We start from the raw sequence: 26,492 nt of genomic DNA, 5'->3' as shown, positions 1-26,492 counted from the left end.
TTTGTGTGTGTGTGTGTGTGTGTGTGTGTTGGGGTTTCATGTATTTTGAAGTTCTGTTGTTATGTGCATACACATTCAGAATTATGTGTTGGTGAATTGACCCTTTTAATTTTATTTTTTAAAAAATATTTTTATTTATTTATTTATTTGACAGAGAGAGAGAGAGAGAGAGCGCGCGCGAGAGAGGGAACACAAGCAGGGGGAGCGGGAGAGGGAAAAGCAGGCTTCCCGCTGAGCAAGGAGCCCGATGTGGGGCTCGATCCCAGGACCCTGGGATCATGACCTGAGCCAAAGGCAGACACTTAACAACTGAGCCACCCAGGCACCCCTATTTTTATTTTTTTAAAAGGTATTTATTGAGAGAGAGAGAGTGTGTGAGTGAGGGAGGAGGGACAGAGGGAGAGGGAGAAGCAGATTCCCTGATGAGCAGAGAGCCAGAGGCGGGGCTCGATCCCAGGACCCTGAGACCATGACCTGAGTCAAAGGCAGACGCTTAACCTACTGAGCCACCCAGTCCCTTGACCCTTTTATTAATAAGTAATGTCCCAGGGCGCCTGGGTGGCTCAGTCATTAAGCGTCTGCCTTCGGCTCAGGTCATGGTCCCAGGTCCTGGGATCAGCTCCGCATTGGGCTCCCAGCTCAGTGGGAAGCCTGCTTCTCCCTCTCCCACTCTCCCTGCTTGTGTTCCCTCTCTCACTGTGTCTCTCTCTGGCAAATAAAATCTTAAAATAAAAATATGTAATGTCCCTCTTTGTCCCTGGTACCTTAAATTTTTTTTTTTTTTAATTTGAGTATAGATGCATCTGGTAATTTTTTTGTTTTGCTTTGAAGTCTGCTTTGTATGATATTAGGATAGCCACTCCTTAATTTGGATTAGTGTTGTATGGTATATCATGTTTCCTTAAATATGTCATTAAATTTGAATTGAGTTTCATGTAGATAGAATATAGTTAGGTCATTTTTTTTTAAATCGAGTCTGACAATCTCTGTATTTTAATTGGAATAGTCCATTTACATTTAGTGTAATTATTTCAGTTTAGGCCTGTCATTTATTGTTTCTAAGAATAGTCTATTATTTGTTTTGATTTTTGTAATTTTTATTTCTAAAATTTCCAGTTGGTTCTTCTTTATATCTTCTGTTTCTTTGCAGATATCTATTTTATTTTTTTTATTTTTTTATTTTCTTAAAGATTTTATTTATTTACTTGACAGAGAGAGAGAGCACAAGCAGGGGGAGCAGCAGGCAGAGGGAGAGGGAGAAGCAGGCTCTCCGAGGAACAGGGAGCCCGACGTGGGGCTCGATTCCAGGACCCTGGGATCGTGACCTGAGCTGAAGGCAGCTGCTTAACTGACTGAGCCACCCACGCGCCCCCAGATATCTATTTTAAATTTTGTCTTCAGAGTTTTCAAAATTGTTCATTTGAACATTTACTAATAGCGGCCTTAAAGTGCTCATCATTTTAATTCCAACTTCTGTGTCATTTTATCATTGTCCTTTATTCATTGTATTATTTTCATGTGATTTGACATTTTGTGTATCAAGTAATTTTGGATTGTTTTCTGAACATTTTGAATCTTTTGTTGTAAGACTGTGGGTTTTAAAGACACCTTATGGAGAATGTTGGTATTTTTGACTTAGTGGGCACTTGGCCTGGGTACGCAAGGCTACAGGTTTCATCCAGTCTTTTGTGGGCTATGGTAAGTTCAGTTTAGTTTTCAGAACTTTCACAGTGCTGCTTCTGTCTGCACTGTGTGTTGCAGTACCAAGTGGTCAGTCTGCAACCTGGCCAGAAGTCTGTTAGCTCAGCCCTGAAAGTGTTTGTTATACTTATTAGGATCAGGTCCACCGTGAGCAGGTTGTGGGTTAGCTCAGTCAGGCTCTTTCTGCGGCTCAGCACTCACTCCTGGGTGTCAGACTGTGCTGAGCTCAGGCCAGGGGATACTGGAGAGGTAAAATAGTAAATTCACTGATACTTTGGCAGTTCTTTGAATTCTGGTGTCTGTTCCTGATCATCCTGCTGTTCTGTATTTTTAAGGAAACTCACATAGTTGTTCCATGCATTTTGTGTGTGTGTGTGTGTGTGTGTGTGTGTGTGTGTGTGTGTGTGTGTAGCAAAGCAGGGTTTATTGAGTGACAGCAAAGTGATAGTACAAAGCTCCTGAGGAGGGAGGGGACCTGAGAGGTTGCCTTATATCCATGTTTTATAGTTGCATTCAGTGGCAGTAAAAATTTGGCATATATTCCTCCATCTTGTCTAGAACTGGAACCCCTTGATAATCTTTTGTCATTTTTATATGTGTTTTTAAAGCAAAAAACAGGTTATAATTTCATTTTCTTGCATTATCTTTATTTTGATTTGGTATGGCATTTGTAATATATGTAAAAAATTGATGGTGGAGTGTTCTGGGTTTCATTCTAGGGAGCAGGTGTTTATGATGGATATTGGTTTTATATAATGTCTTTGATTTTGCTGTCATTGTAATGCCAACCTCATACAAAGAGTTGGGAAGTGCCCCTTCCTTCATTATTTCCTGGAGATAGTGTAGGATTAGTATTATTTCTCAAACATTTGATAGAATTTGTCAATAAAGTCATCTGGGATTGGAATTTTCTTTGTGGGAAGATTTATACTTACAAATTCAATTTTAAAAATAAACATTGGGTTATTCACATTTTCCATTTCTAGTCTTGAGTGTTTGGTAATTTGTGCTTTCCAAGGATTTTGACCATTTAAGTTACTGATTTATTGACATAAAATTTGTATTTTCTCATTTTCTTTCTAATGGGTATTGTCTTTCTAGTGATAACACTTCTTTCAATATTTCTGTTGGTAGTTTATGTATTTTTTCTCTCCATAATTTTTGCTGGCAAATCACCTATTTCATTTTTTCAAAAACCATCTTTGAGTTTCATTGATTTTTTTTGGGGGGGGTGATTTCATTAATTTTTAAAAATTCTCTATCGTGTTTTTATGTCACTGATTTTGATTTTTATTATTTCTTTCCTTATTATGGTTTTGATTTGATTTTTGTTTACCAATTTCTTTTTTTAAGATTTTATTTATTTATTTGACAGAGAGAGGCACTCCGCGTAGCAGGCCACCCCATGTGGGTCTCAATCCCAGAACCCTGGGATCATGACCCATGTCGAAGGCAGATGCTTAATCGATTGAGCCACGAGGCGCCCCTGTTTTCAGATTTTTTAAAGTGGAGGCTTATGTTATTATTATAGTTGAGATCTTTCTTATTTTCTGATACAAGTATTTAAAACTGTAAATTTCCCTTTACTCACTGCTACCTGAATCTTATAAATTTTGAAATGCTGTATTTTCATCTTCATTTAGTTCAAGCTGTTTTCCAATTTCCTTCATTTCTTTCTTGACTAGTGGGTTATTTAGAATTGTGTGTTTTTACCAGATGTTTGAAGATATTGCTTATATCTTTTTTGTTTGTTTCCAGTTTAATTCCATTAGGGCCAGAGAATATATTTGGTATGATTTCAGTCTTTTTAAATTTGTTGAACTTTGTGTAAAGGGCTACAGTTTGGATTATTGTGGGGATTGTATACTTGAAAAGAGTAGGTATTCAGTTGTTATTAGGTAGGGTGTTCTGTAATGGTCAATTTAGGTCTACTTGGTTGATAGTAGTCTTAAGTATTCTGTGTCTTTATTGAATTTTTTGTCTACTTATACCAATTATTGAGCAGTGTTGTAGTATACAAGTATAATTGTGGATTTAAACATTTTGAAGCATTGGGTGCATACATATTTAGAATTATTGTCTCTGATTAATTGGCATTTTTATCATCATGTAACGTCTGTCTTATAATATTCCTTGTTTGAAGTCTGCTTTGTTTAATAATACAGTTGCTGTAGCTTTCTTTTGATTAGTATTATCACATTATATTTTTCTGTCTTTTTGTTTTTTTTTTTTTATCCTATAAGTGTCTTTCTAAAGTGTGTGTCTTATAGACTGCATATAATTGGGTCTTGCTTTTTAAATTTAAACTGATAATTTCTACTTTTAAATTTAATATAATTTTTTCATCATGCTAAGTGTAGTCTTTAATTCCCATCACCTATTTTGGCCATCCCCCCATCTGCCCTCTGATAACCCTCAGTTTGCTCTCTGTAGTTAGGAGTCTGTTTCTTGGTTTGTCTTTCTCTCTCTTTTTTTCCATTTTTCATTTGTTTTGTTTCTTAAATTCGACATATGCATTAGATCATCTGGGATTTGTCTTTGACTGACTTATTTTGCTTAGGCCCTGTACTCTCTAGCTCTATCCATGTTGTTGCAGGTGACAAGATTTCATTCCTTTCTATGGCTGGATAATAGTCTATTGTAAATGTATGTCTCATGTTCTTTATCCATTCGTCTATCATTGGACATTTGGGCTGCTTTCATAGTCTGGCTATTGTAAATAATGCTACTATAAGCTTAGGGGTTCATGTGTCCCTTTGAATTAGTGTTTTTGTATTTTTTGGGTAAATACCCAGTATTGTGATTACTGGATCATAGGGTAGTTCTATTGCTAACCTTTGAAGAACCTTCATACTGTTTTCCACAGTGGCTGCACCAGTTTGCATTCCCCCCCCAATAGTGCATGAGTGTTCCTTGGTCTCCATATCCTGGCCAACACCTGTTATTTCTTTATTTTTGATTTTAGCCATCTGAGAGTGGGATGTGTTATCTAATTGTAGTTTTGATTAGCATTTCCCTGATGATGAGTGATGTTGATCATCTTTTCATGTGTCTGTTGACCATCTGGATGTCTTCTTTGGAAAAATGTTCATGTCTTCTGCCCATTTTTTGATTGGATTATTTATTTTTTGGGTGTTGAGTTAAGTTCTTTATATATTTTAGATACTAATCCTTTATCTGATACATCATTTGTAAATACGTTCTCCCATTCTGTAGGTTGCCTTTTAGTTTTGTTGATTGTTTCCTTTGCTGTGCAGAGCTTTTTGTTTTGATGTAGTCCCAATAGTTTATTTTTGCTTTTATTTCCTTTGCTTCAGGAGGCATGTCTAGAAAAATGTTGCTATGGCTGATATCAGAGAAATTACTGACTGTGCTGTCTTCAAGGATTTTTATGGTTTCTAGTCTCACGTTTAGGTCTTTAGATCATTTTGATTTTATTTTTGTGTATCATGAAAGGAAATGGTCCAGTTTCATTCGTTTGCCTGTGGCTGTACATTTTTCCCAACATATTTGTTGAAGAGACTGTCTTTTTCCCATTGTATCTTCTTTCCTTTTTTGTCATAGATTGACCATATAAATGTGGGTTTATTTCTGGGTTTTCTATTCTGTTCCATTGATCTATGTGTGTTTTTATGTCAGTATCATACTGTTTTAATTACTACTGTCTTATAATATGAAATTGGGAATTGTGATACCTCCAGTTTTGTTTTTCTTTTTCAGGATTGCTGGCTATTGAGGTCTTTTTGGTTCCATATAAATTTTAGGATTGTTCTAGTTCTGTAAAAAATGCTATTGGTATTTTGATAGGGATTGCATTAAATCTGTAAATTCCTTTGGGTAGTAGAGACATTTTAACAAGATTTGGTAATTTTTGCTTTTTAATTATAGTGTTAAGCCTGTTGACACTTAACAAGATTATTGATGTGAATGCGTTTAAATCTACTTGTTTTGTATTTTATCTCTGTCCCATTTTTTTCTTCATTCCCTTTTTTTCTTTTCCTCCCCTTTTTGGGTTAATGGAATATATATTTTTTAGGATTCTAGTCTATCTGTATTTGACTAACAAGGTGTGTATGTGTGTATTTTCATAGAGGAGTTGCTCTAGGGTTTATGTTATGCATTTTTAATTTATATGAGTCTTCCTCCAAGTAACATTTTATCACTGCAAATGTACTTTAAGATCTGCATACTAGTATACTTTCGTTTTTACTCTCCTGTGTTTTGAACTATTGTTGCCATACAGTTTATTTTAATTTTAATTTTTTTTTTTAAAGGTTTTATTTATTTATTGGAGAGAGAGCAAGTGAGCACAAGGCGGGGGGAGAGGTAGAGGGAGAGAGAAAGGGAGAAGCAGACTTTCTGCTGAGCAGGGAGCCCGATGCAGGGCTCGATCCCAGCTCCCTAGGATCATAACCTGAGCTGAAGGCAGATGCTTAGCCAACTGAGCCACCTAGGCACCACCTGTTGCCATTCAACTTAATTATATATATTATGTACTCTGGAATAGATTGTAGTTTTTGCTTTAAACAGTGATTTAACTTTTAAGGAGATTAAAAATGAGAAAAAGGTCTTTTATATTTATATACTTAACCATTTCCACCACTTTTTTTCCTTTACATACAGATATCTTGATCTAGGTTCTTATTAACTGTCATTTTCCTTTTGTCTGAAGACTTTCCTTAACTTGTCTTATAATGAAGGTTTGTTGAAGAATTTGTTTGAAAAGCTTTTACATTACTTTTGTTTTTGAAGGATGCTTTTTGCCACGTTTTATTTAAGATTTATGGTTTTTTCCTTTAATTTTTTCTCCGAGCACTTCAATTACGTTATTTCACTGTCTTTTGGCTTACATAGTTTCACATGAGAAGTTTGTAGTCACTCTTATTTTTCTTACTCTGTAATACATGTAGCTTTTAAGATTTTTTTTTATTACTGTATTTCAGCAAATTGACTATACAGTTACTGGTGTGTGTGTGTGTGTGTGTGTGTGTGTGTGTGTGAGAGAGAGAGAGAGAGAGAGAGAGATTTTGTTGTGCTTCCTGAATCTGTAGGTTTATAATTACACAGTTTGCAAGATTTACAGCCAGTATTTTACTAAATATATATATTTTTTGTCTGCTTCCCTCCAACTTCAACCTCACACATTAGATTGGTTGCTATCATCCCACACGGCTCTGTAGCTATGTTTGTCTTTTTTCACTTGTTTTTTATGTTGGGTAGGTATTGTTTGCTGTATCTTTAAGGTCAGTCATCTTTTCTTTTGCCATTTCTGTCAGATGTTAATCAAAGTGAAAATTTTATTTGATTTTTTTTTGTTACCTGTGAGTTCCATTTTTAATATTTTTTACTATCTTCCAATTCTCTCCTCTCATTCATTTTCCATTACATTCTTAAACATATGAGACATATTGATAATAGCTGATTTAATGTCCACGCTTGTCTCTATTATCATTTCTGTTGTTTTCTTGTTTTATTTCTTGATTTTTTTCCTGGTCATTGCTTACATTTTCCTACTTTTCTGTATAGTTTGTAAATTTTCATTGGATGCCATACTTTGTGATTTTTTTGTTGAGAGCTAGGTTTTGTTGTACACAAATGCTGTGTGTGTGTTTGCCTGTTAAGTTAGTTGTGGAAAATTTTGATTCTGTTGAGGCTATTTGTGAACTCTTAGGGATGGTCTAGAAGATAAGTTGTTGTAGGCTTCATTTAGCCTACTTCTAAAGTCATGTTCTAGTCTCTACTGAATGTGTTAACATAGTCAATGAGGTCTTGGCACTCTGGCTAGAGGGAACATGACTGATTCCTGGCTCTGGGAGCTTTGGGACTTGTTTGTATTGCAGCTGTGCTGTAATTGTTCTTTCCGTGGAACTTGTTCTTGTTTAGCCTTTTGGGGTTTTATACCACTTTTATACAGTTTGGTATTCAGAGAAAAACTTAAGGGTACCTTTATGCAGATGTCTGGATCTGTTTCCCTGTACAACTCCCTTCCCTTGTGTACTCTCTCCCACAGTTTCTAGCCTGAACTGATGATTTCTGTGTCCTCATTTCAGTACAAGTGCCAGTCTTTGAGTTCCCCTCTCTGTGCTACAGTTTGCAAATTAACTCCATGCAGAAAGCCTTTGTGATGGTAGGGTTCACCTTGTTTGTTTCCTGTTGTCCAGTGATTACAGTCCTGTCCCTGCCTTTTGTTTAATGTTTAATGATGTTTTTCCCCCCCCTATATTTTGTCTGGTTTTCTAGTTGTTTATGGCTGGAGGGTAATTTGAACGTCCTCCTTACTCCCATGTGGCTTTAAATAGGAGTCCACTATATTATTTTAGGAACTCAAATTATCTTTAATTTACAGTATTAATATGGAACATTGGATTTTTGGTGGAAAAGTTTCTCAGGTTGTTAGTGGTATTATTTTACTTCAAATTTCCTTGCAGCAGAATGAATCAAAATTAAAATGAAAGGTTAAGAGATACAAAAGAAAAAGAGAAGGAAAAAAAGCCAAAGAAAGATTGGAATAAATAATTTTTAGGTTGCCATTTGTATAATGAGACTTCAAAGTTCTATTAAAAACCCAAACTGGGAACATCTGAATGCAACATGGAAATGTAAAATGTATACATCTATTTTTACTGATATGGGTTTGACAAAGTATGACCATTATCTGTTGCATTCAGAAAAAATAAATTCAGCATTTGATTAGTCAGAACAATTACATACCGGAAGCCAGTGATCAGCAATAAAAAGACGTGAATGAAATATGGGGAATTTAAAAATGACATGATGTTGGGGCGCCTGGGTGGCTCAGATGGTTAAGTGTCTGCCTTTGGCTCAGGTCATGTTCCCAGGGCCCTGGGATCAAGCCCCGCCTTGGGCTCCCTGCTCAGCGGGGAGCCTGCTTCTCCCCCTCCTTCTGCCTCTCCCCCAGCTCATGCTCTCTCTCTGTATCTCTGTGTCTCAAATGAATAAATAAAAAAATCTTAAAAAAATAAATAAAAATAAAAATGACACGGGCGCCTGGGTGGCTCAGTCGTTGAGCGTCTGCCTTTGGCTCAGGTCATGATCCCGGGGTCCTGGGATCAAGCCCCGCATCGGGCTCCCTGCTCTGCGGGGAGCCTGCTTCTCCCTCTCCCACTCCCCCTGCTTGTGTTCCTGCTCTCGCTATCTCTCTCTCTCTGTCAAATAAATAAATAAAATCTTTAAAAAGAAATAAAAAAAATAAAAATGACATGATGTTGATAAGTTGGTCCATTGAGCAAAAGGAAAAAAATTCTGATGGATTGATGAATGTAAAAAGCATGCCTTATTGGTGCCAAAACCAGGAATTAAGAGGAATAGGAAGGAAAAGAAGCAAAGCAAAAATTAAAAATTTCTTTTTGAGGAATACAGACAAGTGATACACATACACACACTCCCTGCTTCCACCTTTAGATAAAATACATTTGAAATAAAGCCAGTTGTGCCATAAAAACAATAACTTCGCAAGGGTCAGGATAGTGGAGGAAAAAAACATAAAAGAGCAACAAACACTGGCTTGGAAGATTAAATGAGAAAGACAGCTAAGTCATACATGTTTTCCTTTCTTCAGCAGTGAGTGTTGATAATCGTGAAGAATCATAAAGAAAAGATTAAAAGTAAATTCTATCTCCATAATATCTCTTGAATTAATTTCTTATTCTCGGGGGTGCCTGAGTGGCTCAGTTGTTTAAGCGACTGCCTTTGGCTCAGGTCATGATCCTGGAGTCCCGGGATCGAGTCCCACATCGGTCTCCCTGCTCAGCAGGGAGTCTGCTTCTCCCTCTGACTCTCCCCCTCTCATGCTGTCTCTCTATCACTATCTCTCTCAATAAATAAATAAAAATCTTTAAAAATATATAAAAAAAAATTTCTTATTCTCAATTCCATTGTAGCAGTCGTGTTAGTATTATTTCAAGAATTTCCAGTCTCTCTGTACATAGTCCTTATAGTGGTGTATAGGTTTCTAAAAAAAGTCATCCCTTTTTTAAAAAAATTTCTTTGGCCTCATATCTCCTTACTGCCCCTCTCAGTCACTCTGTTCCAGCCACACTATATTTTTCAACACTGGAAACACTGTTCTTCCAACTCTCACATACTTGTAACTTTGTATTTGCTGTTCCTTCTACTGTAGTGCTCCTTTGCCAGATAGCTGCATGGTTTGGTTTCTGTTGTACCTCAGATCTCTACTGAAATGTCTCCTTACTGAGATTAAATTTTATTTTGTAAATTTTATTTTATAATTATCTTGTTTTAAATGGTAGTCCGTCATACTTCATTTTTTTCATTTGTATTTTCTTGATGTTGTGTTTTGTTTACAAGAGTAACAGATATTTCTTCTCACTAGAATGTGGTTTAGTGAAGGCAGAGATTTTGTTGTTTAACCCTGTATCTGGTGTTTTAACAGAGCCAGACACAGGAGGATTGTTCGAGTTGTCTAATGATGCTTGTTAAATATGTTGTCCAAATAATTGTTTAAAATGTTTCTAACTATATTTCATCTCAGTTTCTGAGAGTGAGATGTGAAAATTTCTCGTGATTTTGAATCTGTCAATTCCTCATTGTTGTTCTGTAACTGTTTGCTTTATACAACATGAGTAGTTCTGTTTTATTTTCTTGGTAAATTAATCTTTAAATTATTGAATAGTGACAGCCAAGTTTAAGCCACTTATATTTACTGTGATAACTCGTATTTTTATTTAAATTTTTATCTTATTTTCTACGTATTATGTATTTTTTATTTTCTTTTTTGCCTCCTGTTGGATTGGTCAGACTTTCCTCATCCCATCTGTTCTTCCCCCTTTGACTGCTTTAACGTTTTCTTTTTCAATTTACTTATTTGACAGAGAGAGAGAGACAGCGAGAGAGGGAACACAAGCAGGGGGAGTGGGAGTGGGAGAGGGAGAAGCAGGCTTCCTGCTGAGCAGGGAGCCCGATGCGGGGCTCGATCCCAGGACCCTGGAATCATGACCTGAGCCGAAGGCAGATGCTTAACCGACTGAGCCACTCAGACGCCCCTAACGTTTTCTTTTGAATTTAACATAACTACTTAATAAATCCTGAAGATAATTATCCTCTCTCTTTTTTCATGAGTAGAACAATCAACCTTGGAATCATTTAGCCCCAGTAAGTCCGTTTAGACACTTACTCAGTTCTGTCTCTTTCCCCTTTGCTCATGAAGTTTGAAACAATGCTGTTTTGGCTCTTTGATCTACTATGTTATATTGACTAACTTTTAATATTAAATCATACTTGCATGTTGATAATATTTACTAGTATTTTACTTAGGTTTTGTTTTTTCAACATATTTTTTTTTCAACCATAGTTTTTGGATGTATTTGTTAGGATTTTGGTTCAAGTGTTTTCTTTTAAAGGTTTTTTCGGGTAGGGATGACTTTCTGACAATTTGCAATAATTCATGTATAAAGCTACTTAGCTGATTGCTTCAGCTTCAAAAAATTCTTGTGTTACATCTCCTTTTTTGGTTTTGATTAATATCATTTAAAGGAAAGACTTAAATAGACTTTCAGTTGCTTGAAAAAGCTTTTTAATTTTTTCATATTATTATTCTTTTATTTTGTGCCCTTAGTGTTTTTCAACTTAAATAGAGTTTGTGTCTTTTTAAGTAATGAAATAATTTAAAGCTCTGAAATTATCTGAGTACTACCATCAGTTTCTGAATTTATAAAAATGTGATTTCCTGTTTTTTCTTATGTGTTCAAAAAATTTTTTTTAACTCCTTTCTATTCTTAAATTCTGAGATTTCACAAAATTTAAAGGCGTTAGTGTGTTTTGTTTTGTTTTTTAAATTGGATTGAGTCAAAGAATCTCACCTTACCATGACTCTTACTTTACTGAAGTGAGTTTTATAAATTAAATTGCATCACATTTGTAAGATGTGTGATTAGATTATGTTCAATATTTACAAAATTTTTTTTTGAGTGGTTTGCAAGGATATGCAGCACTTTCATGTATGGAAGTGTCTTAAAAAATACACTTGTCTGGGCATCGTTCTTCAATTTCACTAGATATAGAGGTGTAACCTGGTGCATGAATTTTGCAGATAACCCATTAGGTGGTTAAAAACCACCAGTCTAGACAGAGGGTCATCTCAAGGTCAGCTCAAAAGAGGGACAAAGCCTAATTAATATAAAGAATACTTCAAGAAGTAAGTTATGATGACAAAATATAGTAATTTGGGCCTGTGCTCACGTTTATGTGTAAGGGAGGCCTGGGTTTGAGGGAAAAATGACTCTGAAATGTGATACTTACTGTTTGATTGGTAACATGTAGTAAAAATTGCCAAAATTATTTTATCATGTATACCTTCAACTTCCTTATTTAAATATAATCGTAATCCTTAAAATTTAACTTTTAATTTAAGTTAAAAAAAATTTAACTCTGTGTCCTTGCTCCTGTGCAGGCCTCGAAGTAGAGGAAAAACCACAGTGGAGGACGAGGACAGCCTGGACGGCCTGGAGACGGCGGGGGCAGAGAGTACTCTGGAATCAGGTACCAGCGGACTTTCACGAACCGACGTCATAATTTGCACAGTTAGCACTTGTCTGTATACTGAGTTCTAAAATCTCCATCTGCTGAAATAGTTTGGTAGAGGCCGTGACAGTGAAAAAATTTAGTTCCCTCTCTCTCTCTGTTCCCTACAGCCCCGATTTAGTGGGAAGTATACAACATCTGTAGAGAAATAGTTTATTAAAGCAAAATTAAAACTGGAGTAAACGGTAATTCCAGGCTGTTAATATGATAACTTACAGTATATTTCTGCTTTTGAACCATCCAGCATTTGTTTGAAGCTGATTGTGTTAGTATGTGCGTGAGGGGAAAAAATATGTTCCGTTAAAGAATAATATTGTGAAATGTTTCGTTAAACCAGACCAAATGCTTTCTGGTCTGCTGGACATTTAGGTACCTTAAATAGGCTACTGTGTATTTTGTATCTGCAAAAGGAAGATAGAGTAGGTTGCCCAAAGTAATTTCCAAAATTTATAAAGTTAATGATTTAAATTGTCAAAGGGACGAGGTTTCATATTGTATTCAGAGAGTATCTGTGTGAGATGGTGTCTCATGGGCAATGGTTTTTTTTTTTTTAACAGTTGTTGGATAGAGTTTAGACATAGTGATAGGCTTTTTCTCTGAAGTTGATTGTCCTCTTCTTGTTTACAGAATATTATACAATTTTTAGAGAAGAGTTAGAAATTGCTGTATCTTGAAATACAATTTTCCGTAAAATACTTTTGGTTGTCAGTGTGTTGCAGCTAGATGGCTTTAATTCTTGGAAAGCCTTCAAATGTTCTCTAGTTCTCATCCATCTTTTCAGTAGGGTCTTGGTAGGTAGAGTGATGACTGAAGGTTGGAATGCAGAATTCTACCTTTTGCTGTTTTGCTGCAAATTTGTTACCACATTGTTTTAAACTTGAATTTATGTAAATTCTCCACTAGTTATTTTTCATGATTTCCATAAATTTTTTCTGTACCATATACTGTTACTTTCTAGTGAAAGGTTTTTTATTCTTTGAAGTTTTAAGTGACATTTTTCAACATAATGATTACTTACAGGTTGCTTTAAACCAGTGCTGCCAGACTGTACCCCAGGCCCCCTTTTCTGCACTTAACAAGTCTTCCTGAGTACTTTCCCTCTTTCCCTGAAGATTTAACACCTGCCTTTCTATTTCCCTCTTCTTCTCCCATTGTGATGTTAATAATCTATTCAGTACCCAGGCCTCTTGGCTCCTTGATTTCTCAACATTGTGATTCTCCAGCCTACCTCAGCCTGTCTGTCTTCTGGTCATACGTGATCAGCCTCTTGTCATTCATTGTCTCACTTGCTGTGACAATTGCTGTTTCACTTCCACAATCTCAGCATCAGCTGTTCTACTGTCTGACTACTACCTGTTCTTCTTCCAGCTCATTTTCTCCTGATATAGCACCATAATAATTCTTGAACCATACTGAGTCCTACAATCCAGTGATCTTAGAGATGGGGTTGTTACCCTCCTCTGCTAGCTCAGAGTCTGACCCACTGTTGGAGTCCTTCTCTTATTCACCTTTAACGCCTTTACCATCATCCCACTGTTTTATTACAAAACCCAAATTCTGCAGCTGATAATGGCTGGTGAAAATCATAACCTTGTTGACTGGTTTCATTTTAAATTTATGACCTCAAATCTCAAGTGGGTATGATTGCTACTCTGCACTCATTTTACTTTTATGTAGAAATTTCCTCTCCCATTCTCAGTCATGGTTATTTCACCACCTTCTCTTCTCTCTTCAAATTTCCAACACTTCCTCCTGTTTCTCATTCTTCAGATATGATGATTTTGCTTATTTCAATGAAAAAAAGAAAAAATAGAAACAACCAGGGGAAAGAAATTCTACATTCACCCACCATCAAATCTTCTTTCCTGCTTGTAGCTCCTCCCATGTATTTTACTTTCCCTACTGTTAAAATGGGATGAAAAGTCTCTGGTTATCAAAGGCCAGCTCTTCTGCTTGTGTCCTCTGTTCTAACTCTTCATCTCTTAGGGACTTTACGCCTTCAGTTTTCCTGGGTTTCTTGCATCATGCATTTCCTGTCTGAGTGAATGATTTCCATTAGCATTTGAACATGCAGTATTACCTTTCTTGAACACGAACACCTTCTCTTGATCAGATATCCCTTTTCAGCTACTTTTTTGATTTTTTGCTCACCTTTATAGGAAAAATCCTCGAAAGAGTTATCTATACTTATGGCTGCAGCTTATTTTTGCCAAAACGTCATTTTCTCATGAACCTCATGAGAGGTTCTCATGAACCTGCTCCAAGTTGGGCTTTCTTCCTCCCACTCCACTAAAATCATTCTTGTCAGTGTCACCCATGATCTCATATGGCCAGAGCCAGCTTTTAGTCTTTGTTGGCCTTCACTATTCAGTGTTGTTGCACACAGCTAACCACTTTCAGTAGTGACAATTTATTATTTTTTACTTGATTTTCAGGACACCACATTCTCTTGTTTTTTTCCTACATCACTGGTGTCTCTTCATTCTCTTTTGCTCATCTTCAGTTTAGTTGCTTAAATATTACCTATGTGCCGTGACTCCAGAACTTATATTACTATCTCTTTTCTTGCTTTGAGCACAACCTATATCTTTAGCTTTCTTCTTAACATTTACTCTTATACGTCTAAAGAGGATCTCAAACTTCATGTGTTTTCTGTGGCACTATTTTTTGTTATCCTGAAACTTCTCTTCCAGTGTTTCCACCTCATTAAATGACATCATTATTTTTCAGGCTGAAATATGGAGCGCCCATTGGAAAATCTTTTGGGTTTTACCTTCATAATATATCCTATTTCAAACACTTTTCACCTCCTTTACTAATCTCATTCCACTGCTTGCCAGCACCTCTCCTTGTGTGGGCTCCTGCAAGAGCTTCCTGTCCCCATGCTTTTGCTCTTTATTCTAGTCTTGTTGTCCTCATAATAGTCAGGGATCTTTTCAAACCAAACTAAGAGTCTTACTTCCCTCTGTCAACCATCCAAAGTCTCCAGTGATATTTAAAATAAAATCCAAAGCCCATACCATGATCTTCAGAGTGTATTAATCCGACCTTGGCTGCCTGTCCATCCGCATCTCTTACTCTTCCCCTTGCTCACTGGACTCCAGCCATACTGGCCTATTTGCTCTTCAGAGGCCACTAGTCACATTCTTTTATAAGGCTTTTGCATTTTTCATATGCCTTGTTTAGAGCCCTTGTTCCCAGATACTCATATTACTTATTCTCCTAATTCATTCACGTCTCCACTCATTTGCTCTCTCCTCAGGCCTTTCTCGACCAACTTGTCTAACACTTGTCACTCCATCCTTTCCTCCTTTGTTCCTAGTATTTAAACAGATATGACATCGTATGACATATTTGTTTATTACGTGCCTTCCACCCTAGACTGCAGGCTTCATGAGGTTAGGGATTTGTCTTGTTCATTGATTTATTCCCAGTGCCTAGAGTACTTCCAGACACATGGTAGGCTTCAGTTCACTAACTGAAGAAGTATTACATTCTTATAGTTTTGTTTTGTTTTGTTTTGTATTTTCTAAGCTACTGTTGTTCTTGGAACATCACCACAAAACTAAAGTTCTGACATTTAATTTTTCCTTATGTGATGAGTGCTAAGCCCCACAAATGGACTGTCTTCTCATACTATCTCTTACGAGGTATCAAGGCAAATAAAGTTTAGTGAAAGGTTTTAACAGGAGCAGGATATTTTTCTTTTTCTGGCCTTTTATACTAAAATGAAATAAAATCAAGTGAATTAGTCTTTGCTCTTTGTCCTTGGAAAGACCTTCGTCCAGTTGTTTTAGTGAACATGGAGGGCAAGGAGAATAGTAAAGAAAAGAACAGAGAACAGTTGTTAAAACTACTAAGCTACAGAGGCGCTTGGTGAGCTCTGTCAGAGAAGCATGTGACTCTTGATCTCAGGGTCCTATGTTTAAGCACAACGTTGGGTGTACAGATTATTTAAATAAATGAAACTTTAAAAAAAAATCTATTAAACTATAAATAAGCCCAAGCAAAGAAAAGAGTTCCGTACATTTCTAGTCAGTTTAAAAGCACATTTGAGTTGGCTGCAAGGTTTTAACAGGTGCATGTCTCAAGGCCCAAGGTTTATTGGAAGGTCTCTTATATCTGCAAATTTTGTATCTTGATACATTTGCTTAATGACTTATAGTAATGTAAGAGAGTATTTATTAAAATGAGTATAGGGGGTTTGTGTGTGTGGGGGGGGTGGTAAGTGGTGGGAATGAGTATCCTATAAGTGGCCATTGGGAAAATCACAAGAAATTTCACAGATCAATTTTTTTAATTTAAATTCATTTAATTAACATATAACGTATTATTAGTTTCAGAGGTAGGGGTCAGTGCAGTTTGTTATCTTTTTATGATAAGAATATCCTATGGGTTTTTTGGAGGTGGTAGCTGTTACTAGTCTGTTTTTTCCTATATAAATTAAATCAACTTGAATGAAGTGCAAGTTAAAAAGAGAAATTCCACTTTTCTTTGAGAATCATTATATAATCAGGGCTTTGCAAACTTTAGTTAATTATAATTGGTTAATTATGATTTAGCTAATTATAATTAAAAATTTCTTTTGACTGTTGTGGTAGTTTGGCCAGTAGGAGTCTCTTTTCAGCTGGCTTCTGAGTCCTTTTTATTATCATCTCAGAATGTTTCAAAGCTCATTGTTCTTTGGCAACAGTATTTTTCAGGCCCATCTTTAATTTTCTCTACCCCAGGATATGAAGTAGACTATTCTCTAAGGACTCCTAGTTCTTCTTAGCTGAAAATAGTATTAGAGATAAAAAAGTGGGCTCTAAGGATGCATATTATATTGTTTTTATTGAGAATTAATTGTTAGTCCATTTTAGTGATATATTAGTTATTGCATAGATGTGAGAGTGTATTCATCTGCTTATAAATACTTGTTCACATTAATATTTTTAGTTACCTCTAGTATAATTTTTTTTTTTTTAAATCATGGCAGGTTTTTTTTTTTTTTTTTTTTAAGATTTTATTTATTTATTCATGAGAGACAGAGAGAGAGGCAGAGGGAGAAGCAGGCTCCCAAGGAGCGGGGAGCCCGATGAGGTACCCGATCCCAGGACCCTGGGATCATGACCTGAGCCGAAGGCAGACGCTTAACCATCTGAGCCACCCAGGCGCCCCTCTAGTATAATTTTTTTTAATAGACTGGTTTTTAGAGCAGTTTTAGGTTCACAGCAAAATTGAGTGGAAGGAAAAAAAAAAATTGTGGAAGGTCCAGATACTTCCTCCATGCCTCCTGCTCTTACATATGCATAGCTTTCCCCATTGTCAACATCCCCCACAGCCTGGTATATTTGTTATAATTGACGAAACTTCAGTGACACGTCATTATCACCCTAAGTCCATCATTTACATTTTGGTTCACTCTTGGTGTTGTATATTCTCTGAGTTTGGACAAGTGTGAAATGATATGTATCCATCATTATAGTAGCACATAGTATTCTCACTCCCCTAAATCCTCTGTGTTCTACCTATTCATCCCTCCCTCCCCTTAATCCAGGGCAACCACTGATCTTTTTACCATCTCGATAGTTTTGCCTTTTCCAGAATGTCATACACTTGGAATCATACAGTAAATAGTTCTTTCAGATGTACATCCTTCACTTAGCAATAGGCCTTTAAATATTCTCCATGTCTTTTCATAACTTGAGAACTTTCTTTTGAGCACTAAATAATATTCCGTTGTTGGGATGGACCACAGTTTATCCATTCATCTGCTGAAGGACGTCTTGTTTGCTTCCAAGTGTTGACAATTATGAATGAAACTCCTGTAAACATCCACATGCAGGTTTTGTGTGTACGTAAGTTCTCAAGTCCTTAAGCTTCAACTCCTTTGGATAAATACCAAGGAGCATGATTGCTGGATCATATGTTAAGAGTATATTTAGTTTAATAAGAAAGTGCCAAACTGTCTTCCAAAGTGGCCATACCATTTTGCATCGCCATCAGCAATGACTGAGAGTTCTTTTGGCTCCAAGTCCTTACCAGCATTTGGTATTGTCAGTGTTCCTGATTTTGGCCATTCTAGTAAGTGCGTAGTAGTATATCATTATTTTAGATTACATTTCCCTGATAACATGTCACGTGGAACATCTTTTTGTCTGGTTATTTGCCATCTGTGTATCTTTGGTGACCTCTCTGTTTTATTTATTAGCCCATTTTTAAATCAGGTTGTTTTTCTTATGGTTGAGTTTTAAGAGTTCTTTGTATATTTTGGATAACAGTCCTTTATCAGATAAGTCTTTTGCAAATGTTTTCTCCCAGTCTATGGCTTATGTTTTTATTCTGTTGACAGTGTTTTAAGCAGAGTAGAAATTTTTTTTTTAATTTTTTATTTATTTGACAGAAAGAGACAGCTAGAGATGGAACACAAGCAGGGGAGTGGGAGAGGGAGAAGCAGGCTTCCCGCTGAGCAGGGAGCCTGATGCGGGGCCTGATCCCAGGACTGTGGGATCATGACCTGAGCCGAAGGCAGATGCTTAATGACTGAGCCACCCAGGTGCCCCTAGAGTAGAAATTTTTAATTTTAATGAAGTCCGGTTTATCATTTGTTTCTTTCATGTATCATGACTTTGGTGTTGTATCTAAAAAGTCACTGCTAAACCCAGGGTCATTTAGATTTTCTCCTAAGTTCTAAGAATTTTATAATTTTGCATTTCACATTTACTTTTTTAACTTCTGTAAGGACGTATGGTCTGTATCTAGATGTATTTGTGTGTGCGCATGTTCAGTTCCAGCATCATTTGTTCAAAAATACTATTTCTTCTCCATTGTATTGCCTTTGTGTCTCGTTTCAGTGACCAGTTAAATATTTATTTGGGTTTATTTCTGGCTTCTCTATCCCATACTGTTGATCTGTTTATTCTTCTGCCAGAATTACAGTCTTGATTGCTGTAGTTATATAGTAAATCTTGAAGGCAGTTCTTCAACTTTTGTTCTTCTCCTTCAATATTTTGTTAACTAGTTTGGGTCTTTTGTTTCTCCATAAAGTTTTTAAAATCAGTTTGTTGATACCCACAAAATAACTTACGGAGATTTTGATTAGGATTGCATTGAATCTGTAATTAAAATTGGCAGGAACAGATGTCTTGGAAATATTGAGTTTTCCAATCCATGAACATGAAATATCTCTACATTTATTAATTCTTCTTTGATTTCTTTCATCAGGATTTTGTAGTTTTTATCAGACAGATTTTATGTGTATTTTGTTAGACTTATACGTGTTTGATTTTTGGGAAATGCTAATTTTAAATGGTATTTAAAAAAATTCATATTCCACTTGTTCATTGAAGGTATATAGGAAAAGGATGGACTTTGTATGTTAACCTTGTATCTTGCAACTTTGCTGTAATTGTCTATTAGTTCTAGGGTTTTTTGTTTTTTTGTTTTTGTATATCCTTTGGATTTTCTCTATAGATGATCATTTATATCTGTGAACAAAGACAGTTTTATTACTTCCTTCCCAATCAGTATACCTTTTATTTCCTGTTCTGGTCTTATTACAATAGAAGAACTTCTTTTACAAGGTTGAAAAGGACTCGTGAAAGGGTGACATCCTTCCCTTAGTGGGAAAGCTTTTAGTTTCTCACCATTAAATATGTTGTTGCCTGTAGGGGCTCTTTTGTAGATATTCTTTATCAAATTAAGGAAGTTCTAGTTTACGGAGAGTAGTTTTTATCATGAATGGGTGTTGTATTTTGTCAATACTTTTTTTGTGTCTACAGATAGGATAATGTGATTTTTTCTTTTTTAGCCTGTCAATGCAATGGATTACATTAATTTTCAAATGTTGAACAAGTCTTGCATACTTGGGATAAATCCTAGTTGGTCGTGGTGTATAATTCTTTTTATACATTTTTGGATTCACTTTGCTAATATTTTGTTGAGGATTTTTAAAATTTATCTTTATTTTTTTTTAGGATTTTATTTATTCATTTGACAGAGAGATACAGCGAGAGAGAGGGAACAGAAGCAGGGGGAGTGGGAGAGAGGGAGACAGATGTCCTGCGGAGTAGGGAGCCCAATGCGGGGCCTGATCCCAGGACCCTGGGATCACGACCTGAGCTGAAGGCAGACGCTTAATGACTGCGCTGCCCAGGCACCCCTTGTTGAGGGTTTTTGCATTTATGTTCTTGAGAGATACTCATCTGTAGTTTTGTTGTTTTATTTTGTTTTCTTGTATAATGTCTTTGTTTTTTGGCATTAGGGTAATGCTGTTCTCATAGAGTGAGTTAGGTTCCTTCTACTTCTGTCTTCCAAAGAGATTATTAAGAATTAATATAGTATCCTCCTTAAGTGTTTGGTAGAATTCAGCAATGAAGCCATCTGGGCCAGGAGTTTTCTGTTTTAAAACGTTATTAATTATTGATTCAACTTCTTTAACAGGTATAGGTATATTCAGATTGAATCTTTCTACTTGTGGTGAGTGTTGGCAAATTGTGTCTTCTTCTTTTCATTTTAATTAAAAAATTTTTTTTTGAGAGAGTGAGTGAGTGCGAGCAGGGGTGGAGGGGCAGTGGGGGAGAGAGAAAATCTCAAGAAGGCTCCATACTCAACATGGAGCCTGATGTGGGCTTGATCTTACAACCCCGAAATCATGACCTGAGCCAAAATCAAGAGTTGGACCATTAACCAACTGAGCTACCCAGGTGCCCCTGCAAATTGTGTCTTTCAAAGAAGTTTATCTAGGTTATCAAATTTGTGGGTATAGAATTATTAATTGTATTCCTTTATTGTCCTTTTAATGTCCATAGGACCTGTAGTGATGTCCCTTCTTTAATTGCTTATATTAATAATTTGTGTTCTCTACCCTTTTTTCTTTCAGTAAACCTGGCTAGAGGCTGATTGATTTTATTGATCTTTTCAAAGAAGCAGCTTTTGGTTTCATTATTTTTCTCCATTGATTTCCTGTTTTAAATTTCATTGATTTCTGCTGTGATTTTTGTTATTTCTTTTTTTCTGCTTACTTTGGATTTAATTAGCTTTTCTTTTTCTAGTTTGATTGATTGCTTTTAGATTTTCTTTTATAATATGTACATTCAGTGGTATAAATTTCTCTCAAAGCACTGTTTTCACTGCATCTCACAAATTTTGATAAGTTGTGTTTTCATTATCATTTAGTTCAAAATATTTAAAAATTTCTCTTGAAATTTCTTATTTGATCCATATGTTATTTAAAATTATGGTGTAGGGGCGCCTGGGTGGCTTAGTTGGTTTAGCATCTGCCTTTGGCTCAGGTCATGATCCCAGGCTCCTGGGATTCCTGCATTGGGCTCCATGCTTAGTGGGAAGCCTGTTTCTCCCTCTCCCTGCCTCTCCCCTTGCTTGTGCATGGGCACACTCTCTCTCTCTCTCTCTCTCTCTCTGTGAAATAAATCTTAAAAGGAAAAAAATGTGTGTTGTTTAGGGGGTGCTTGGCTGGCTCAGTTGGTAGAGCATGTGAGTCGTGATCTTGGGGTTATGGGCATGGAGCCTATTTAATAAATAAAATTTAAAAAATTAAAAAGAAAAAAGTGTTGTTTAAACCTCCAAATATTTTGGAATTTTCCAACTATCTTTCTATTCCTGATTTCTAGTTTAATTCCTTTGTGGTTTGAGGGCAGACATTGTATGATTTCTATTATTTTAAATTTGTTTTGTGTCCCAGAATGTGGTCTGTTGGTGAGTATTCCATGTGATCTGGAGAAGAATGTATATTCTGCTGTTGTTGGATGAAGTAGTCTATAGATGTCCATTTTATCCAGTTGATTGATGGTGGTGTTGGGTTCAACCATGTCGTTAGTAATTGCTTGCTGGATCTGTATTTTTGATAAATGGGTGTTAACATCTGCATATGTAATAGTGGAGTCATATATTTTTCTCTGCCGTTCTGTCAGTTTTGCCTCTTGTATTTTGACACTCTTGTTAGGTGCATATGTGTAAAGGATTATTATGTCTTCATGGAGAATTGACCCCTTTTTCGTTAGGTAATGGCACTGTTTGTCCCTGATAAGTTTACTTGCTATGAAGTCCACTGCATCTGAAATTAATATAACTTTGCTTTCTTTTGATCTGCAGTCTACTCTCAGCAAATTTCTAGTATTCAGCTCAGTATTATTAACTATAGTCATCATGTTGTTACATTAGATCTTTAGACTTATTTATCCTATGTAACTGCAACTTTGTGTCTTTTGGCCAATATTTCCCCGTCTCCACCCCCACCCCCCCCCCAGCCCCTGGTAGGTACCATTGTACTCTGCCAATTTTACATTTTTTATTAGAATTTTGACTTGATTTGTTAGTCTCTCTAGGCTATACAGACTTTTCAATGTTTCACTGGAAGGAACTTTTCTCAAATTATCCCTGATACATCAGTTTCACTTTCAAGAATCTAAAGGGTCAGTGAGCATTTGCTTGAATCCTTCCTTCCATATTTTAATTAATATTACGCTATGTGATACCTTCAGACTACATTATCAACAGTTTTATCCAGAGTTCTTACTTCATACTAGACTTGAGGCTTGCCCAGGGGACCTCATTTCTCACAAACGAAGTTCAACATATTCAGACTGAGTGAGTGCATGCTTGTGTCTTGGCTTTCAGTTTGTGTAGATCAGTCTCTCAATTACCCAAGTCTTTTTATAAGAATCACCTCTTCTTTGTGAATGCCTACCCTGCCCCCCTTTTCAGAAATTCGGCTTTGGTCATTAGATTTCACTAAGCCTATTTCTCTAGAGCTTTTACATATCCACAAGTGTTTGTACCTTACTTCGATGGGGAGAGGTTTTTAGTGGATATTGCATTTTACCTGTAACTCTAGACATTATATTTACATTTTATTTCTGAACAAGTCTAGTAGATCTGGAAGCAAAGCTTATTACTAAAAACCCTGAGCAGTTTTTGTTTCTTTGGCTTTTTTTCATTACCTCCAAAACTCCTTTGTGCTGTTTTATTTTTACTTTTAAGATTTATTTATTTATTTGAGAGAGCGAGAGAGATAGTAGGGGTGGGGGGAGGGAAAGAGGGAGAGAGAATCTTAAGCAAACTGTGCCGAGTATGGAGCACAACATCATGGGGCTTCATCCCATGATCCTGAGATCACGACCTGATCCGAAGTGTCCAAGAGTCGGACACTTAATCAGCTGTCCCACCTAGGCACCCTTGTGCCCATCTCCTTAAAGTCATATCTTACCTCCCTCCCCCAAACCCTGGTGATACACTGATTTGTTCTCTCTCACTATAATTTCGTCTCTGAGAATGCCTTATAAATGAGATCGGGGCACCTGGCTGGCTCAGTCAGTTGAGCATTGAACTCTTGATCTTGGGGTTGTGAGTTTGAGCCCCATGTTGGGTGTAGAGAGACTAATTTAAAAAATTCTTAAATCTTTAAAGAAAATTCTAAATGAAATCATACAAAGTGTAATCTTGTCAGACTGGTTTCTTTCATTCAGTTTAGTACCTATGAGAGTCATCCAGGTTGTTATTATATGTATCAGTATAGATTGTTCCTTTTTATTGCTGAATGATAGTACTTTGTATAGATGTACCACAATTCGTAGTGTAATCATTTACCTGTTGAAGGACATTTGGGTGGTTTCCAGTTTTTGGCTATCCAAAAAACTATGAACAGTATAGGTTTTTGTGTAGAAATAGGTTTTTATAAGTGTTAGTCTATCAATTTTATTATTGTTTTTCAGAACTATTTTAACCATTTTTTTTCTTTTGTCTTTTCATATCAATTTTAGAATCACCTTGTCTTTAAAAAAACAAATCCGGCTGGGATTTTAATTGAAACTGTGTTAAGCCTGTAGATCAGTCTTAAGACTGATTTGACATCTTTATTATGTTGAGTCTTCCATTCCATGAACTTGGCCAAGTCTCTCCATATGGGGCTTCTCTGATTTCTTTCATTGGTGTTTTGTAATTTTTTAATATAGATCCTCTTCATATTTTCTTAGAGTTATACTAATTATTTCATTTTGGGGGGAGCTACAAGTAAAAGCCATTAAAAATGGCTTTTATGGGCGCCTGGGTGGCTCAGTTGGTTGGGCGACTGCCTTCGGCTCAGGTCATGATCCTGGAGTCCCGGGATCGAGTCCCACATCGGGCTCCCTGCTCAGCGGGGAGTCTGCTTCTCCCTCTGACACTCTTCCCTCTCGTGCTCTCTATCTCTCATTCTCTCTCTCTCAAATAAATAAATAAAAAATCTTTAAAAAAAAAAATAAAAATGGCTTTTACTTGTACATTGCTAATATATAAAAATATGATTTATTTTTGTATGTTTGCCTTGTTCTCTGAAATCTTGCTGAATTTCCCTTACTTATATCAGGTTAGCTGTAGGAATTTTTGTGGATATCCTTTCTAGCTTATGGAGTAAATATTTACTTAATCAATTTTCATTACTTACTAAACAAACAAAAAGAAGGGGATTAAGCTGGAATGTCCTTTATTAATTATTTTTGGATATTAATTATTTTTATTATTCCTTATTTTCTAAATGGTTTTCAGTTGTAGTTTTGATCCTTCTTTTTGACCTGTGAGGTGTTTGAGAAAGTTTATAAAATTTCCAAGTATTTGTATGGGTTTTCTCTTTATTTTTGTTACTAATTTCTAATTTTATTGTGTTGGTTTTAAAACCTTTGTACGTTTTAGAATTTGAGATTCTTGAAATCTTCATTGGTTTTGGAAAATTCTCAGCTGTTATATATTCCAGTACTGCTTTTGCCCCATTCTTTCTTTCTTCTAATTAAATGCTCATTGAACTGTATCACTGTTTGTTGCCATTTACCTTCATTTTTGTATTTTTTAATCCTCTTGTCCATTTGTTCTTTTAGATTTATTTAGATACATTCTAGATAAATGTTCCAGTTCACCTGTCCCCTTTTGGCATTGTCTAGTCTGCTGTTAAACATATGAATTAAGTCCATTTAATATATTTTAAAATTATTTTACTATTATTTTTCAGATTGCAGCATCACTTTTTAAGATTTCTAGTTCCCTTCTGAAGATTTTAATGCCTGGTTTTATTACTTTCAAAATAGTAAATACAATTGGCTTATTAGAGTTTTTGTTTGATTATGCCAATGTCTGGAGCCCTCTGGCTTGGTTTCCATTGTTTCTGCTCATTGCTCATGTTGTCTTGTCCGCTCTTATAACTGATTATCTGTGTTTGTGTGTTGGACAATGTGTTTGACAGTTTATATATAGAAGTAAATTGATGTTTTTTTTTTCTTCCAAAGATAGTTTTTCTCTGATTTTTTTTTTCCTGGGACCCTGAGGGCACTAGTAATATAGGACCACCTCAGTTCGATTTCATGGCTTTATTTTTTGTTCTAAGCATGCAATGCAGGGCTGTGCAGCAGTCCTTGCAAGCATTGTTTTATTTCTGGTTCCGTCTTACTCTTAATGTCCAGCCCTTTGGGACTCCTGCCATTCTTGAGCCCACATTTCCTTGTGGTCGTCAACTTCTAGAACCATCCACAGGTCTGTCGAAAGTCAAAACTGACACCCCCATGGGAAGTGCAGCCCTGAGTGCTGGGCTCACCTTTCTCACTGCTTCTCTCCATGAGCTTCCTCTGTGATTCCTCACTACCTTGTTAGGTTTTTTGTTGCTTTTAATTCTTGTTTACTTTTAAATTATTTCTTTCAACTTTCTTATTTGTCTTCAGTGGGAGGGTTGTTCCAAATTACCTAGTCTGCTGTTAGTGGAAATAGATATTCTCTGGAGTTTTCTTTGAATCGTGATATGTGGCTTATGTAAATTTTTCTGGGCACTGAATAGAATGTATAGCCATTTTTGTCCCCTTGCATGGTATATGAAACTTGATTTCCATTTATTATATTTAGTCGGCTAGTATCTTGTTATTAAAATAACAAAATAACTCAAACAAGAAAGAAGGAAATCTATGGGTCATATACTGTCAGGTTCAGAGGTGAGATGGGTTTAAGTTGACCTAATTCCGGTTTACTCTTGTCACAAAGTGCCTGGTTCATTGCATCTCTCTGCCTTTTTTTTTTTTCCTTTCTTCTTTGTGTTTTTTGTTTTCTTTCTTTCTTTTTTTTTTTCCTTTTTTAGTCAGCTTTGTTCTGTGGCTGGCTCCCCTTGATGGAAGATGGTTGCCTGCAGTCTTGGGTGCTACATTATTTCTTGTCCATATCAAAGCAGTGGGAGGAGCATGTATGTGTATCAGCTAAACAGAATTCTAGGACTAGTT

The 26,492-nt window shown here is 36.1% G+C and overlaps 1 protein-coding gene across 12 annotated transcripts in view; it reads left to right on the top strand.

Moving 5' to 3' along the window:
- KMT2C (lysine methyltransferase 2C) overlaps window positions 1–26,492 on the top strand; it is a 271,413-nt gene that overhangs the window by 63,807 nt on the left and 181,114 nt on the right. For all 12 annotated transcript variants that reach the window (XM_088018229.1, XM_088018219.1, XM_088018221.1 and 9 more), the window contains exon 2: window positions 12,131–12,219. In XM_088018229.1, coding sequence (XP_087874355.1) covers window positions 12,131–12,219 — 89 coding nt within the window. The remainder of the gene's footprint in view (window positions 1–12,130; window positions 12,220–26,492) is intronic.

Source organism: Eumetopias jubatus, unplaced genomic scaffold (genome assembly GCF_037043125.1).
Source record: "Eumetopias jubatus isolate StellerSeaLion01/CBP00866 unplaced genomic scaffold, mEumJub1_p1.0 scaffold_14, whole genome shotgun sequence".
Taxonomy (NCBI): domain Eukaryota; kingdom Metazoa; phylum Chordata; class Mammalia; order Carnivora; family Otariidae; genus Eumetopias; species Eumetopias jubatus.
This window is presented reverse-complemented; position numbering and strand designations above follow the sequence as displayed.